Source organism: Sphaeramia orbicularis, chromosome 19 (assembly GCF_902148855.1).
Source record: "Sphaeramia orbicularis chromosome 19, fSphaOr1.1, whole genome shotgun sequence".
NCBI lineage: Eukaryota > Metazoa > Chordata > Actinopteri > Kurtiformes > Apogonidae > Sphaeramia > Sphaeramia orbicularis.
The window spans coordinates 16,904,745-16,922,758 of record NC_043975.1 but is presented as its reverse complement, the minus strand read 5'-3'; the positions used below and the strand labels follow the sequence as shown (position 1 = coordinate 16,922,758).

The window sequence follows — 18,014 nt, the reverse complement described above, 5'->3', positions numbered from 1 at the left end:
ATGATAATTAGGAGTTTGTAATATTTGTCATTGTGAGATGTGTTGTACACTAATCCAGTCATACCTGCTGAACAGTTTGCCCTTTGGTCACATATTCATTTCCCACTTTGACTCGAGGATAACACAGAGCCTTCAGCAGGTCTGCAGAGTTCAGACCCATCAGGTACGCTGCTTTATCAGCCACTGACAAAACAACAACAGGGAATGAAAACACCAAGAAGCAGAGGGGAATGACAGAGAAGTTAAAGAAAGTACCACTAAAAACAAAAAAACTAAATGAAAAGATTAAGAATAAATAAATAAATAAATAAATAAATAAAGTTACCCTCTGTCCCGTCTGGTTCTGCTTGTTCCTCTCTCTGCTTTTGCTTAAACTTCATGTTCCCATAATGCATCACAGCACCTGTTAGCTTGTAAATGCCGATCCTCTCCTCTCCGGTGAAGCCCAGGGTGTCGATGGCGCTCTGAAACGTCACAACAGCTCATGCTAATATAAGTCAGGGGTGTCAAACTCATTTTGGTTCAAGGGCCATATTTAGCCCAATTTGATCTCAAGTGGGCCAGACCAGTAAAATAATGACTTAATAACCTATAAATAATGACAAATCCAAAGTTTTCTTATTGTTTTAGTACAAAAAAACCCCAATTACATTATGAAAATGTTTACATTTTACAAAAAAAGATGTGAATAATATGAAAAAACAGAAAATTTATTTGAAGAATTAATGCAATTTTAACAATATAATGCCTCAACTTATTATTTATACATGTACATTACACACAGTGTTACATAAATGTTTGGTAACAGGCAGAATATTGTTAAAATTTTGGAGTTTGGAACTAAAATTTAAACAATTTCTACAATATTACATCTCTTATTATTATTAACGCAACTACAGATCACAGCGGATCCATAAATGCACCAAACATTTAGTAACAGGCAGAATATTGTTAAAATTGCACATTTGGGGTTGTTCATCTTTGTTTTAATTTATGTATTTATTTTCATTTTATTGTGAAAGAATAGTTTTGTAAATGTAAATATTTTCACAGTGTAATGTTATTTTTTTGACTTCAATTTTTTCCACATAATTTTTCACAAAGAAAATTTGTAGTTGTCATTATTTATGGGTTATTGTGTTGTTATTTTTACTGTAGATCACAGTTGGTCTGTATGTGGAACCTGAACCAAAATGATTTGGACAACCTGGACTGTTCAGATTAATTTTTGCACTTTCATCCTGCAGGCCAGAATGGAACCTTTGGCGGGCCAGATTTGGCCCCCGGGCCGCATGTTTGACACCTGTGATATAAGTGAATGTTTCAGGGATGGATGTGAGTAACACTTATTTCACGCACATCAGTTGCCATCAGTTCCTCGCTGTCGTCGATGCTGGCCACACTGATCTCCCCTTGGCTCACGAATGGGTAGTCGTAGGGGTTAGTGGTGATGAGAAGGGTCTCTGCAAAGAAAATAACATGACATAAAATACAAACATAGAGCGTTTTCTTACAGGCTGACTGTTCGTCACAGTGATGGAAACACTGTGACTCTGCTTTTTGCTCCAAAAAAACTGTCAGGAGCAGTTCCCCAGTGTATTTATTACCTATCAGCTCAGGCTTCTTGTTGGATGTAATCTGGTAGAATATGTGATAACTCCTCTCTGCAGACAGCTGAAATGTTACTCTGGATTTTTCCAACAAATCTATCAAAACAAAAACTGGTTAGACATTAAAACAAAACAAAACAAAAAAAAAACTATAAACACAATGATAGATGAACAATAACACTGGTCAACAACAAATTTATTGTTTAAGTTTTTTGAGCTGATTTAGGATAATTTTGGTGTGCGGAATCCAAAAATCACATTAATTTTGTTCAATCAGGTCAGCTTTCTGAACTATGCTACATATTGGCTTTTTAACATTTTTGCTTACATTTATGGGCATTTTCACATCATATGATACAAAATTCTTTCATATTTCTTGCAATAAACGAGTTCTGAAGATTTTACTTTTGCCAATTTATGATTAATGTTTTTTTTTTTTTTAATATTACAGGTGAATGAAATGGCTTCGACTAGAAGATCTCGCAAAAATAAGCCTGATGTATTCTGCGACATCTGCTGTGGATACACCATTGTACCTAACAGGAATCAAGTCACAAGTTTCATAAAGTGTGCTTACCAATCTTATTTTGGTATTAATTATTATATTTTGTGAGAAGATCAAATTTTTCAAAATCAAATTAGCAAAAAAAACCTGACCTGATTGAGAAAAACAGATGTCATTTTTGGATTTAGCGGTGCAAAATGGTCCTAATTCAGTTGAAAAAACCTAGACAACTTGCAAAACACATTTTCTTTCTAACCCAGTGTAATGACTCACAAGTTTCAATGTCTGCAGAAGCCAGTTTTCCTGTGGTTCCAAAGTGGATTCGTATGAATTTACCCTGAGGCAAAAAATAAATAAATAAATAAATAAATAAAAGTTAAAAAAAAAAAAAAAAAAAAAAAATTGCCATATTTTACTTGTCTTGGAATATTTTTCTTTCAATATGACAAAGTCAGGCTACTTGCTAATTAAGTGTACTAACTAACTAAAGTTAATACTAAATACTAACTTAACCCTTTCATTCATACTGGTCACTACAGTGGACAGTTATTCTACAGCTGTTCTCTTGTATATTCATGGATTTTGTCATTTTAGTTTTATATCAGCCAACACAATACACTGCAATTGATAACATTATCGTAACTTTGCTGTTGTTGATAAACCTGATCTAACATGTTTGAGTGTAAATCAATTCCTTATCATTGTTATTAGACTGTAATTAATGACAGAATTTTTTATTTATTTATTTATTTATTTTTTTTACATATTATCTCCATGAAGTGAATAATGACTAGGATTAGAGTACGCTACAAACAAAAAGTTAAGGATTTTTCTCTTTTTTTTTTTTTTTTTTTTTTGTCATTTTTGCCATTTGTAAATAAAACTATGTCTGGTCATTAAAAAAATGTGTTTCAATCTAATTCACACACAAAAAACTAAAAAGCAATGTGCAAGAATCCCAACTGAAAAAAATAGCCCCAAAATTTAAAATATCTTTAAATTTTTATTTGTAGTTTATGTTAAAATGTGAGAAAACATCAAATTAGCAGCATTTACTGTTTTATTTCATAGTTTTCACACAGTAGATCAGTAAATACTCGTTTCTTTGCTTTAAAAATTAAACACACATTTTTGCAACTCCTTGAAAAATAGCTTCATAAAAAATAATAATAGTCTCTTGTTTTTTAATGCCCAAAAAAGGAATAAAGAAAAAAAATCTTAATTAATGTTCTCATAATTCATCCATGAAAGGGTTATGTGTACTGTTAACTAGATAAATTCTGAAGACGATGTAGTAAAAGTAGCTAAAGTGGTGTCTACGGTGGCCGAGAAGTTCAAAACACATTTACATTTCAAAAAACACATTAAATTCAAAAACAAAATAGCATTTGGAAAACACTTTTATATTTTGAAAATAATTTTACATTTGATAAAACAAATTGGCAAATGTGAAAACAAATTTATATTTTAGGACACAAATTTACAAAATATTAAATTGAAAAAATAAATCTGACTGACTTCATTATTTTGTGCTTTTTCACTGTGTTGCTTGTTTGTTTTTTATTTTTCATCACTTTCATGAATATTGTATTCATGTTTTTACTCATTTTGTTGCATATATTTGTTATTTTTATTCATTTTGTTAATTATGTTGCTCTTTTTGTTCATTCTGGCACTTATTTGTACTTATTTTTGTTCATTTTTCATAGATTTTGCTGCTTATGTTTGTGCATTTCTGTCCATTTTTTCCCTAATTTTGTGTATTTTTTTGCAATTTTTTTGCTTATATTCATCATTTGTACTATCTATCTATCTATCTATCTATCTATCTATCTATCTATCTATCTATCTATCTATCTATCTATCTATCTATCTATCTATCTATCTATCTATCTGTTCTGATTTTGTTCATTCTCTTCAGTTTTTATTTCTTTTATCACTTTGTTCATTTTTCATTGATTTTGCTGCTTATGTTTGTGCTTTTCTGTCCATTTTCTATCATTATATTTCATTATATCATCCATCCATCCATCCAATTTGAAGAGTGGTCTTTATTTTCCTTAAAGTGTTTTTTTTTTTTTTTTTTTTTTTTTTTTTTTTGCTTCTCAATTAATTTTGTTTTAGTGATGGGCATTATTTTAACTTTTAAACTTAAAAACTGTTAAGGTAATAGATATTTAAATGGTTTTTTAAAATTCTGGAGACAATTACTAATTGTTTAATGAAGTAAATAAGTAGCATATTTATTTATTTATTTATTGAGCATACAAAGAAACAAAATAAAATAAAAACAAATCAACATTTTAATGTTGGGGCTCAAAATAATTCAATTAATTGAGGTTTTGCTTCCTAAAAATTGTGAAAAAAAATCACAAAAATCTAGATTATTCCACTGGAGACCTTTTTTGCTCAACAAGAATTAAAAATACAACCTGTTTGCTTCTTATAAAACATTAATTGCAACTGTATTTTTGTAGTCATGTATGACATATAATTTTAGCAAAGAGTATTTTTGAATCATGTTCGTCCTCAGTTCATGTACTAAGAAATTAGTTACAATTGTAAATCATCCATCTATCTATCTGTAATGCATGTACTGCTGTTGGAATTTAAAGCAAACAACCAAAAAAAGGATGAAATAATGACACAATTCCAAGTTGTTGGCACTTGCATCTATAACGCTTAACATTTTACAACAAGCATTTCCAAATTCAGTCAGAAATGTTTTCAGAGGCGGTCATATGGGATCTAGAAGGCATGATAACAGACTATGATCGAGGATAGAATGAAGAAAAGCTGTTTCCACTCACAAAGCGGGAGGAGTTATCATTTCTGACAGTCTTGGCGTTCCCGAAGGCCTCCAGCAGAGGGTTCGCAGAGATGATCTGATCCTCCAGATTCCCCTGAAATGTAACCCACCACATTGAAACACAGAGATAATCAGATTACAGTGTCACCAGTAGAAGATCGTTTGGAGGAAACCGCTGTGAAATCAGGTTTAATATCACCTGTAATTTTCCAGAGGTGCTGACATCTTTCTTCCTGTCCCCAGTGCCTGCGATTGTCGCAAAGTACTGGATAACACGTTTGGTGTTGACAGTCTTCCCTGCACCAGATTCTCCACTGTAAAAAAAAAAAAAAAAAAAAAAAAAGAAATTCAACACACTAGAAATGTTTTATGTGCTCTCTGCTTGGTAATGATCATCAACATGGAGCTTACGTGATGAGGACAGACTGGTTTTCTCTATCTATAAGAGACAAAACCACAGAAATATTAGCCAAAAAAAATAAATAAATGAAGAAATAGAGATGATATAAATGTCTGTTTACCAGTGAGCATGAACTGATAGGCGTTGTCAGAGATGGAGAAGATATGTGGTGGAGCCTCCTGGCGCTTTTTGCCCCTGTAGGCCAACACGACCTCATGGTTGTAAACTGGAAGCCATTTGTATGGATTCACAGTGACACAGAACAGCCCCGAGTAGGTCTACGATTAAAAAAACAACTGAATAAGCAAGTTTAAAAATATTTAAATTAAATTAAATTTTACTTTTCTCAAGACATTCCACGTTGTTCATATTTGTTCAGGTTATTCACATTTTTTGTAAAAGGGTAGTTTGTTACTGTAAACATTTTCATGTAATTTTACTTTTTTTTTTACAGTAAAACAAAGATAAAATCTGCAGTTGTCATATTTATAGGTTATTATAATAGTATTTTTCTGGTCTGATCCAATTGAGATCTAATTGGTCTGTACGTGTCTGTATGGAACCTGAATTAAAATGATTTTTACACTATTGATTGTTAATATCTTCAGTGTAATTTTTTGCAGTTTTTCACAAATTCATCCCACGGGCCGGATTGGACCTTCTGGCGGGCCGAATTTGGCCCCCAGGCCGCATGTTTGACACCTGTGCCTTATATGGTTGAAAAAGCCATGGACAGAATTGATTCATATACAACGTTAATATTGTTTTTTTTTGTTTTTTTTTCACAAACCAACAATTAAGTGCATACTGATAATGTGTGATCATGTAATATCCAAATGCTGTTGGGAAAAGGCAGAATAGAAAAGCCTGGCAGAGGACAGTTTTAATACGCTTTTGTGTCAGATACTGTATGCAGAGTTCTGCTGGAGGCAACAATCAGACTAATGCTGCATTCTAGTCGTATCCTTTGAACCATAACTACCAGTTTATGATGGAAAAAAACCTGTACCATTTGAAAGTCAGAGACAGAAAGGTCAGGAATGTCAGTTACAACAATATGCATATGTAATGTAACAGGTACCAAAGTATTCACGTAAATCTCTATTTTTTTCAGCAGGTTAAGGTAAATGCATCTCATTATCGCAAATACAACTGAGTATTAAACCAACTAATAACATGCATATAGTTCAACAGACATGATCACCATAGTCTGTTTCCACTGTTCTTAAATTAATTGCTTCTGTTTCCTACACTGTAAAAAATGACTGTAGAATTAACACCAAAAGGTTGTAAAATTGCAACATAAAAAAAAAAAAAAAAAAAAAACTGTAGGTGAAAATACAATGCAAAGTTGTATATTTGAAAATGTTTTTGTGTTAACGATTAACCCTTTCATGTATGAATTATGAGAACCTTTGGCAAGATTTTATTTCTTGAGTGTTTTTATTCTTCCTTAGACATAAAAAAAACAAAAAAACAAAAAAACAATGCGATCAATTTTTTTTTTTTTTTCATGGAGTTACAAAAATGTCCTTGCATTTAATTTTTGAAGTAAAGAAGCGTGTGTTTAAAACCCAATATCAGAAAGTACAGAAGAGGATTAAAGCCACTGGAAAAAAATAAAATAAAATAATATAAAATAAAATAAAATAAGGTCCAATATATATTTCCTATTATTATTATTATGAGAAAAAAGTCAGAATTCTGAGGAAAAAAGGCAAAATTCTGAGATTAAAGTCAGAATTCTGAGGAAAAAAGGCAAAATTCTGAGATTAAAGTCAGAATTCTGAGTTTAAAGTCAGAGTTCTGAGAAAAAAAGTCAGAATTCTCAGAAAAAATGTCAGAATTCTGAGATTAAAGTCCAGTGGCCCTAATCCTGTTCCGTAAGAAAGTAATATGAAAACAATGAAATATAAATATTTTTAATGCTGCAAATCTGATATTTTCTTGCATTTTAACTTATTCTAATGCTAGCTTTTACTCACTTCATGGAGATCACGTACAAAAAAAAACCTTTGTGTCTAAGAAAAAAAAAAAAAAAAGTGGTTTACACTCAAACAGGTTAGTGCAGATTAAGTTTATCGAGAACAGCAAAGTGACAGTAATAGTCTGAATGCCAGTGTATGGGATGGTGCATAGGCTTCCACTGTGTTCACTGATATGGAACTAAAACAACAAAACCCATGAATATACAAGAGAACAGCTGGAGAAGAACTGTCCACTGGAGTGACCACTATGTATGAAAGGGTTAAATCCAATGTTAAATCTACATGTTTAAAATGTTAAATCTTCATGTTCTTCTGTAAATATGTTTCTGGTTTGATGTGTTTTTTCCAGTATTGTTCTGGTAACCACAGCTGACAGTTTCTTTTCTGTTAAAAAAAAAACAGGATTTTTTTTTTTTTTTTTTTTTTTTTTTACAGTGTATGTCTGGTAGGTTTGTTTGGATTTTTCAACCTAATGTAAACAGTGTCACTTTCCGTATACCTCTGACTTTAAGGTTTTTGTACAATGGAGCACCTCAGTGTCAGGCTGCATTTTTAGATTCAAATCACTGCTTTCTAAAAAAAAAAAAAAAAAAAAAAAAAAAAAGAGCGCCACAGAGGAGTAGCCTGTCAACGAACCTGTCAACAGAATCACTGGTGCAGAAAGGATTTTCAATTACATTCAGGGATACAGTTTCTATAAATCTAAACTCTAGTCTTGACATTTGAGTGCACAAAAAGAAACTAATGATGTTTGCCTTTTGTGGAGCAGACAAGTAAATGTATTTTCACAGTCATCCATCACAAGTGTACAGGACTTCACCTCTGAGTCTGGTCTACATTGTTCCTGTAAAGCAGCGCTCGGGAAGCAGACATAGCGTTACTCACATAGATCATCCACGCTGCATAACGCTCTTTAAGGTTATACAGCACAGCGGCCTCGTTAAGGTGGGTCATCATGGCCATGTCCTCGATCTTGTCGAACTTGGGCGGGTTCATGGGGAAGACTTCGTCATCCCTCACAGTTACAACCTGGTAGAGTGAAGAAGGACAGAGATCCAGATCTGAGTGGAGAATGCAGCTCCTACAGTCTGTCTTTTATGGTTTGTGTTTGTATATTAGTTAAGAACATATACACTGTAAGCCCGGATAAGTAGAGTTTACTCAAAAAAATTGAGGCAAGTGATTGCGCTTAAATGATTTGAGTAATGATCGACTAATCAACTGGTTTAAGTAGGTTCGACTTTCATGCTAAAAGTATTGAACTTAAACTATTAAGTAGAAAACACTAAAAGACAAGTTATTTGTACTTTAAATCTGTTGTAAAATTAGATAGATAGATAGATAGATAGATAGATAGATAGATAGATAGATAGATAGATAGATAGATAGATAGATAGATAGATAGATAGATAGATAGATAGATAGATAGATAGATAGATAGATAGATAGATAGATACTTTATTGATCCTTTGCAGGAAATTGCTTTGTTACAACAGCAGCAGTACAAGAAGAAAAACACTCTGAGCATCCCACAAACAGCCATCAGTGGAACAAATAAATAATAAACAGAATAAAAGATCTATCTATCTATCTATCTATCTATCTATCTATATGTGTATATATATATATATATATATATATATATATATATATATATATATATATATATATATATGTATATGTACAATACAAGTAATGTATATAATACAATAACCTAAAACACCTAACACACCTAAGTATGCACAGCATACAATAATAATTTATCGCACAGCAATATTAAAAAGTCTAATAGCAGCAGGCAGGAAGGACCTCCTACTGCGTTCAGTCTTGGATCGAGGGGGGATCAGTCTGTGGCTGAAGGTGCTCTCTCTGAACACCTCAAGATGGTGCAATGGGTGAGATGCGTTCTTCAAAATAGACTCCAGTTTCCTGAGCATTCTCACCCCAGCCACTTGCTGAACTGTTTCCAGTCCAGTCCCAATGATGGAGCTCGCTTTCTTAATGAGTTTGTTCAGTCTGTTTCTGTCAGAAATGCGAGCTCCCTCTCCCCAACACACCACACCAAAAAAAAAAAAAAAATCAACCCCACTATCCAACCATTCAACTCAGCATTTTAGGTTACACTGACTAACTTCCTCAATTGCAGCCAGATTAATTTATCATTGATTTAACAATTTAACTATTTTTAAGTTAATCAAACTCAGAATTCTAGTCCAGTGGTTCTTAACCTTGTTGGCGGTACTGAACCCCACCAGTTTCATATGCGCATTCACCGAACCCTTCTTTATTAAAAAATACAATATGATTTTTTTCAAATTCAAGACACTGGCATATGTTTTACTGGCGCACAAAATGAACTGTGCATTAACATCACTGTGCTCAAAGAATAAAACCACTACAGTGCATGAACTCACAACAAATTCCATACCTTTTCACAAAGACTTGACCTTTTTAATACAACCACACTGAAATGGTTTTAATTTTTAACTTTATGTATTCCAATAATGAACTTATTGTATTTATGCTATTTATCATTTTTAGCATTTTAACACACACCCATCACCTAATTTCCATCAGGCTACAATAATAATGAATATTTACTGCAAATCAGTGTGACTTCTGCTGTTGTGTATATGTATGTGTAGGCCGTCAGGTCAACCCGGTTTTCGTTTCATCTCGCTCCGAACTTTCCGAACCACGCAATTTTGACATAAAAAAAAAAAGATAATTGCATTTAGTGTATCAAAAAAAAAGTTCTCGTTATACTCCTTCAGTATTTTTGTGATCGTTGTTTTATTACGGCACTAGCTCGGCTTTAGCGTAATACGATTTCTCCATCCGCGACGGTGCGTCAGTTGTCACATGATTGTAACTGAACGGTGCAGTGACCGAAAAATGTAAACAAACGCTACACATGGCTGCCTCCGTGGTTAACAGGAAGTAGCAAAAGTCATAACAACGATGTGGAAAATACTCAAATAATTCATCATCAGACGAGTGGAAGAGATTATAAACACTTCTGGATTGTGTTGTAGTGCTATAAGCAACAATAAATAGTATATTGGATGTCAATCAGAGAAAGAGTCTCCGAAGCCGTTTGTTTACATACACGGACCTAGCCCGACACACACACAACCGACTAATGAGTCGAGTGTGTGTCTTGACCTCCGCCGAACCCCTGAGACTGACTCACCGAACCCCTAGGGTTCGATCGAACCTAGGTTAAGAACCACTGTTCTAGTCCTAACCAAAACAGTTCCACAATTATTCTATTTAAGGATAAAAAATTCTAATTTCTCTTTTAGTTTGTTACAGTTTACTCAGGCATAGTAATAGATACAATATTTTAGACAATGGGAATAGATTCTGTGAGGTCTGTAAATGTCCATAGACACCAAGAACATCCATATGAACCTTATTATTGTGAAGTAATTCTTCATTTACTTCGGGTATGTCTTTTTAGGCGTTTTTTCCCCTGAAAATATGGTCTAAAATGTTTAATACCTGTTGATCCACTAATTCTATCAATACATTTCGTTTTCTGTTTTTGATAAAATAACCCTCAATTTTAACCTGAGCTTTTATGAACATCTACATCATCAGTGAATTAAATACAGGAAAATACCTGATTTATACATGAAAATGCAAAATACAGAGCACAATATTAGCCCTTTCATGCATAGTGGTCACTACAGTGGACAGCTGTTCTCTTGTATTTTCATGGATTTTGTTGTTTTAGTTCCATATCAGCCACCACAGTGGACACTTATGCATCATCTCATACACTGAAATTCATACCATTACTGTAACTTTGCTGATGTAGATAAACCTGATCTGCACTAACATGTTTGAGTGTAAAAAAAAATTGCTAACTGATATTAGACTATAATGAACAGGTTTTTTTTTTTTTTTTTTTTTTTTTTTTTTTTAATTTTTGTTTTTTTTTTTGCATATCATCTCCATGAAGTGAGTAATATCCAGTATTAGAGTATGTTAAAATGTGAGAAAACATCATATTAGCAGCATTAAAAACATTTTTATTTCATAGTTCTCACACAGTATATCAGTAAATTCATGTTTCTTTGCTTCTAAAATTAAATGCATGATGTCCAGCTGGTGGACATTTATGGTAACTCCATGAAAAATAGGTTCATAAAAAAATTTAATCACTTTTTTTTTTCATGCCTAAAGAGGAATAAAACACTAAGGAAAAAAAAAAATCTTGATTATGGGTCTCATAATCATGCATGAAAGGGTTAAAATAAAAGGTGATAAATCAGTTAAGAAAGTGTTAAAAATAGGGGAAAAATTCATTTGGGAACTGTCACAAAAGTAGCACTGGGTTAAACCATGTGTTTAGCAGATAATGTTCCTGTTCATACATGGTCGATACCTGCCCTGCGTTGGTCTTGACAGTGGCTTTGCCTCCCTCTTTGCTCTGCAGAGTTCCTTTAACAAACAGCTCCTTGGGATCAGCCACGTACACGGCCGTTTTGGCATCGAAGGACCTGTTCTGGGCTTCCACTCTTTCCCGTTCAGGTCTCCTCAGGAAGGGGGCCGCCTCCCCGAACACGGCCATCTCTGAGTCCGAACTCATCTTTGCTGCGCCACCTGAAGGGGGCTGAGAGGTCAAAGGTTAGACTCATGATTCTCCATCTATGACTGGTATAAATCATCCTATAGGAGGATTATATATGAGCACTTACTCCTGTGGGCTACAGAGGCTCTTCTTGTGCAATAACAGACGCTGGTGTCAAATTCAGTAATGTCTAACAAGATCCATCACAGCCTGATAAGAATGAAACAGAGGGTCGCCGTCACCGGCAGATGAAAAATATCCCCAGCTTTGACCCTTACTGCTTTTATAATGTCCCTCCTGCTGCGCTAGGACACACACAGTAAACACCTATATTTAGGTTAAAGCCCCTATGAATGTGGGAGGAGAGGAGTGATTAGTTTGGCATGTGATATCAGGGAGATGTGGATGAGCTTTTGTTATAAATCTGTAGCACCGAGCAACTGCAGCTCAAGAAGAGAATGAATGCCAAAGGAGGGTGACCTCAGCCAAAGATAAAGCACTGCCATAAAATACAAATACACGTCACACTGCCTGTGATGTATATGGAATTAAAACTTAACATTTGAGTTTTATAACATGTGTATGGAATGAGTCCAATCCCTGAAGTTCACATTAATTAGTGATGGGACTTTTGTTTCTTTGAAGGGAGCCGTTCACTGAAAAGAGCCGTTCAAAAGACTGGCTCTTTTTTGTTTTTTTGCATTATTTTGAAACACCAATGTTTTAATGACTAAATAGGCTACATGTGGTGATTGACATTACATTTTAAAGGTGTTTAATTGGCGTGGCAGTAAATATTATGTTACAGTAAAAAAAATATAGTTAGTTCAAATGTGTGGCTAAATCCATGACATGAGAGGTGACATTAGGCAAATGCTGGAATTTGACCAAAAACATCACGGTACATTACGTGGACTAGTCTGTAGCCTAAAAATGAAGAAGAAAATGAAACATTTTCCAATGAAATAACATTTTATTCTCCTCAAAACAAGAACAATAAATGTGTGTAAACATACAGAAAAACTGCACAAAACACAACAGTGATTAACCACTGCAATGACTAAAATACCTGAACTGTAGTGCAATTCTCAGAACAAGAACAGTATGTAGGTAAATTGACAGGCAATCGGACACTCTCTCCTTAAAAAAAAAAAAAAAGAAAAAAAAAAAAAGAACGGCTCTTTACAAAGACCTGGTTCCCATCGTTCATTTCAAAGAGCCGTTCAAAAGATTCGATTCGTTTGTAAAGGGTCACATCACTAACACGAATCCATAAAGAGACAGAGCTACTTTTGTGGCAGTTCCCAAATTAGTTTTCCTCTGTATTGAAGCTTTCTTAACCCTTGTATGGTGTTTGGGTCTGTGGGACCTGTTTTCATTTTTAACTTCGCCAAGGAACGGCAGAGGTTAGTTTTCATCAGGGTTTGTCTGTTTGTTTGTCTGTTTGTCTGTTTGCAAGATAACTCGAAAAGTTATGGAGGGATTTAGATGCAATTTTCAGGAAATGTTGATACTGCACAAGAACAAATGATTACATTTTGGTGGCTGATCGGGGGGGGATCTGCTTGGTGGAGGTTTGTTTCCAAATGCCTCAAGAGATGGTTTTTGACTTAATTTCTTCAACACTGATTTTGTTTTGTTTGTTTTGTTTTTTTTTTATCCATGGTATGATTACCTATGATTATGAATCCAGTGACTCTGAATAGGACACTAAAACAACTTCAGTTTGAGTCATGAGAAAGTAAGTTCTACAGAAGGACAGGCCTGATCAGAAGACTTAACAACGATTTTTTTTTCTAATATATAAAAAATATAATTCTATGGTATAGACTCCAAAAAGGGGACTCTTACTACAGTACCACAGTAGGAAAGTTTATGATTTTAAAAGCAGTGGTGAGTCATTTCTATTTGTAAATGTAATGATTTCTTATGCATATTATCACCACCATTTATGTGTACGACTCAAAAAAACATGATTTCAGGATCGCTTTTTAAAGTGCTTTTATTGGTTTTTTAAAACTCTTAATGGTCTTAGCCTATTCATTTATCTGATTTGCTTTTAACATATGAGCCCTCTCGGACCCTCAGGTCCTCATCTAGCAATTCTCTCACTGTTCCTAGAGGTCCACACTAAAACTCATGTGAAGGCCTCATTCAGCTTTTATGGCCCCAAACTATGGAACAGCTACCTGAGGACCTGAGGTCTGCTGCAAAGTGTTCATATTTTTAAAAGTAACTTAAAACCTATCTTTTAGTCTAGCTTTTATTAAACCCTTACTGTAAACTTTACTTTGTTGCTTGATTTTATTTCCAACCGCGGGACAGTGGGTTTTTTTGTTTGTTGTGAAGCGCTTGTGCTAATGTAACATGTATGAAACAAGTGCTATAGAAATAAAGTTTGATTGATTGATTGATTGATTGATTGATTGATTTTGTTTTAATGTCACTTGAAAGTAGTTTTCATTTTTGGTTTAAGGCATTTTTTCAAAAAGATTATTTTAGAAATATTTCACCTGACATAACACAAACAGTAAATATAGGTCAAATAATTTCTTAAAGCAGGTCTACCAAAGTCCAAGTACCCTTCATATTATTCTATGAAGTATTGAAGAATATGTAGAAATTATATGTATGACAACTTCTTAACTAATTCCTTTGTAACATGTAAACACACACTTATGGTACACTAATGGAATATTACCAGTATAACAGTCCTTTTTTTGTCATTTTTATTGTTTCTTTATTTATAGATAGTAATATAATAATAATAGATGCTCACTGAAATAAGACTGAAAGGATGTCACAGAACTTTTTTCATTCCTCACAATATATTTTTTTTTACATTATAATGAAATAAATACTATAATGTTGATAAGATTGAATTATATTAATCCATTCACAGAAATTTAATTGACATATAGTTCCAATTAATCAAATAAATGAAACTCCATGACAATGTAGTTGTACAAGTAAAGTAGAAATACAGCATAGAATGTCAAGTCATAGTTGTAAAGGTACTCAGTGTTTAATATTTTAACATGTTAAACAGTTTGATAGCTGAGACAATAAAGTATTTTGTTATTACCAAGGTTATTATCATTAATGAAAAATAATGAAGTGATGAAAACTAGAATTGTAAAAACATTTTCGTTAACTGAAATAAATAAAAACCATAATTAAAAGAAAAAAAACGATAACTAACTGAAAACTGTGTCGTGTGTTTACAAACCTCACTAAAATGTATAAAAAATTCTGGATAAAAGTCCCTTTGTTTTTGTCTTTGTCAATGTCAGATTGATATAAAATCGATTTATTTCCCTAAAGCAAATTTTAGCTAGCAGCCCTGTATGATATTAACGGTCCGTCATTTGAGGTCACTTGTGGTTCCAGTCGTCTTCTGGTCCCCACTCTACCTGGAACATGTAGACTAAAGTTGGTAGAAAACAGCAGAGTCCTGTCTGGGATTTATCGAATACGACGTTGAAGAAGAGAAAATATATAAACTAAAACGAAACTAAAACTACGCATTGAGAAAATAAGAAACTAATAAAAACTAGAAAACCTGCTCTTAAAAACGAATTAGAACTAACTGAATTATGAGAAAAAAAAAGTCAAACTAAATAAAACTAAACTATGAATGAAAATCCAAAACTAGTATAACCTTGGTTATTACTTAAAATGCTACTTGTAATATGAAAAAAATCTATTATCATGAGAAAAAACTTGAAACAAACATTGTTTGGTTTATAAACATGATACTGCTTCATTTTTCGTTTTCTGCGCCTCAAGCAAAAAAGTAAAACACCCCCTACTTAGTAACATTACAGAGCTCAAAAAGCAAATTATCTTTCACACGAGATGAAGAGTATGAAAAAATTAATACTTAAATAATAGTCATGATATTAACCCTTTCATGCACGAATATGAGAACCTTAATCAAATTTTTTTCCTGAGTGTTTTTTTTCCTCTTTAGGCATGAAAAAAAATGCGATTGAAAAATTTCTTCTGAAAAATAAATACAAAATAAAATAAAATAAAATAAAAAATTTAAAAATAAATGAATAAATAAATAAATAAAATAATAATGAAAAAATTCTTATGAGCGTATTTTTCATGAAGTTGCAAAAATGTCCACCCAGCTGGACACTACACATTTAATTTTTTTTTTTTTTTTTTTTCCTTTTTTTTTTTAATGGGATCAGCTGGCTGACAGGCAGCTGTCTGTACTGATAAGGCAGCAGCCGACACCAACTGTACTCCCAGTCATCATTGCCCATTTTTGTAACACCTTTGCTTGTGTATCCTCTTTTATTTGGACATTTTACCAGGGAGTATCTCACACTACTTTTTTTTTTTTTTTTTTTTTCCTACTTGTCTTGTCCAGCGTCCTAACAGCAGAATGGTAGTCTGGATCCTTTTGGTGCTGAACAAATTTGCTTTGCCAAGGGTAACTTCACAAAGTATATGAAGCGCCCTTTGATATTCTACTGTGTTTATTATGAGTTTTGTTGAACCACATTTCGATGCCGGACCTGACATGGGGGGTGGGGGTGGTGGGGTAGAAGAAGGGGAGAGAACAAGAGAGAAGAAGGTGGAGAAGACCCTGACAAGAAAGTATCAACAATACAAACAGCAACAACCATGGAGACAATTATAATGGTGACAATAACTACAACCAGAACTGAGTAAACTGGGCAGAAAGAGAAAAAAACAAAACAAAACAAAACACGTTTAATTTTGACGCACAGAAACATGTATTTACTGATAAATTTTGTGAAAACTATGGGGAGGGCTTGTGATTCTGGGGGTTTATGCTCAGGAGAGATCTACATAATGTTACCAATTCATGCCAGAAAAGATATGTAGTGTCTTAAAACTTTAATAAAGATATGTGTAAAAAAAACAACAACAACAACGAAAAGAACAACAAAATCCATGAATATACAAGAGAACAGCTGTAGAATAGCTGTCCACTGGAGTGACCAGTATGCATGAAAGGGTTAATTCACTAATCATGTAGATCAGGGGTGTCAAACGTGTGGCCCACCAAAGGGTCATGAAAGGGTTAAGATAAGCAATGATATATTTTTTTATTTCAAAGAATGATCTAAGAGGCAGAGGGAGTTACACCTTATTAAGTTTCCTATCAACATTCTTTGGTGGATAAAGCACAATATGAATTATTTTCTTAATATCATAACCAAGGTGATGGCGCATCACAATGATTAAACAACTCTACCAGCTCGTAGTCTTCAAACTGTCACTCATATATTCTTAAATCAGTGTCATGAGATGGAGATTAGACGGCTGTAAACTGACGAGAGGGGTGATAAATCACGAACAAGCAGCCAATGAATTTGTGGCTTACGATGCCTCCATCTTAAATACGGGCCACTTTAGGGAATTATAAAAGAGTGAGATATTCTTAGAGACTGTCTTCAAAGAGACAATGACACTCAGTGTGAGGACAATGAAGCAATGTGGATTAACACTACAGTCTTATACTGCTTTCATTTGCCTTTTTTTAAACTGCGACGGGTGTTTCTACTGATTGAATAAGTGCTCCTCTGTGAGCATTTTGAGTATCACCTATTCATAAGACTCAGAAAGCCATAATGAATGCAGTGGATTGGAACCACAGTTCATTTTAATCTTTAATGCAACAGATGGCAAAATCTCATGGCTTATGAGTTAATGTCAAGTCAAGTTCAAGTTGTCTAAATAAAGGACTGTTAAGCAGAGGTCAACTCAGTCTATTATCTGTCAGAGATCCTCATAGTTTTCTAATGATGAACAGCGGTAAACTATTGGCCTTCTATAAACCGCAATAATATGCTTTTATAGGTTTTGGCCTTCAAATTTGTTAATAGTAAGGAGGAATAATCCGATTTCGATTGAATGGAACGCATATTTTATGGTTTTAATTGACAGTTACACAAGCGTCGACTCACACACATACTTTTTGTGGGATTAAATAACCCTTTCTCATTCCCAGGCTATCCAGTACTGTTGTTTGGTCAAGGCTGTCAGAGATACTGTACATTCCCATTCGAAGGCTGAGTCATGACACTGAGTTTCTACTTAAATAGTACATTCAGTGGGATGATCTGCTGTCTGGAGGTG

General features: G+C 33.6%; 1 protein-coding gene across 1 annotated transcript in view; it reads right to left on the bottom strand.

Moving 5' to 3' along the window:
• LOC115410817 (myosin heavy chain, fast skeletal muscle-like) overlaps positions 1 to 12,128 on the bottom strand; it is a 61,493-nt gene extending 49,365 nt beyond the window's left edge. Inside the window, exons 1-12 of the mRNA XM_030122637.1 lie at positions 12,019 to 12,128; positions 11,706 to 11,933; positions 8,198 to 8,341; positions 5,446 to 5,602; positions 5,336 to 5,363; positions 5,124 to 5,238; positions 4,926 to 5,018; positions 2,389 to 2,452; positions 1,608 to 1,706; positions 1,360 to 1,463; positions 326 to 464; positions 65 to 183 (exon numbers count right to left, since the gene is read on the bottom strand). Of these exons, the coding sequence (XP_029978497.1) occupies positions 65 to 183; positions 326 to 464; positions 1,360 to 1,463; positions 1,608 to 1,706; positions 2,389 to 2,452; positions 4,926 to 5,018; positions 5,124 to 5,238; positions 5,336 to 5,363; positions 5,446 to 5,602; positions 8,198 to 8,341; positions 11,706 to 11,909 (1,266 nt within the window). The 5' untranslated portion in view covers positions 11,910 to 11,933; positions 12,019 to 12,128. The remainder of the gene's footprint in view (positions 1 to 64; positions 184 to 325; positions 465 to 1,359; positions 1,464 to 1,607; positions 1,707 to 2,388; positions 2,453 to 4,925; positions 5,019 to 5,123; positions 5,239 to 5,335; positions 5,364 to 5,445; positions 5,603 to 8,197; positions 8,342 to 11,705; positions 11,934 to 12,018) is intronic.
• Between the last annotated feature and the right edge of the window lie 5,886 nt (positions 12,129 to 18,014).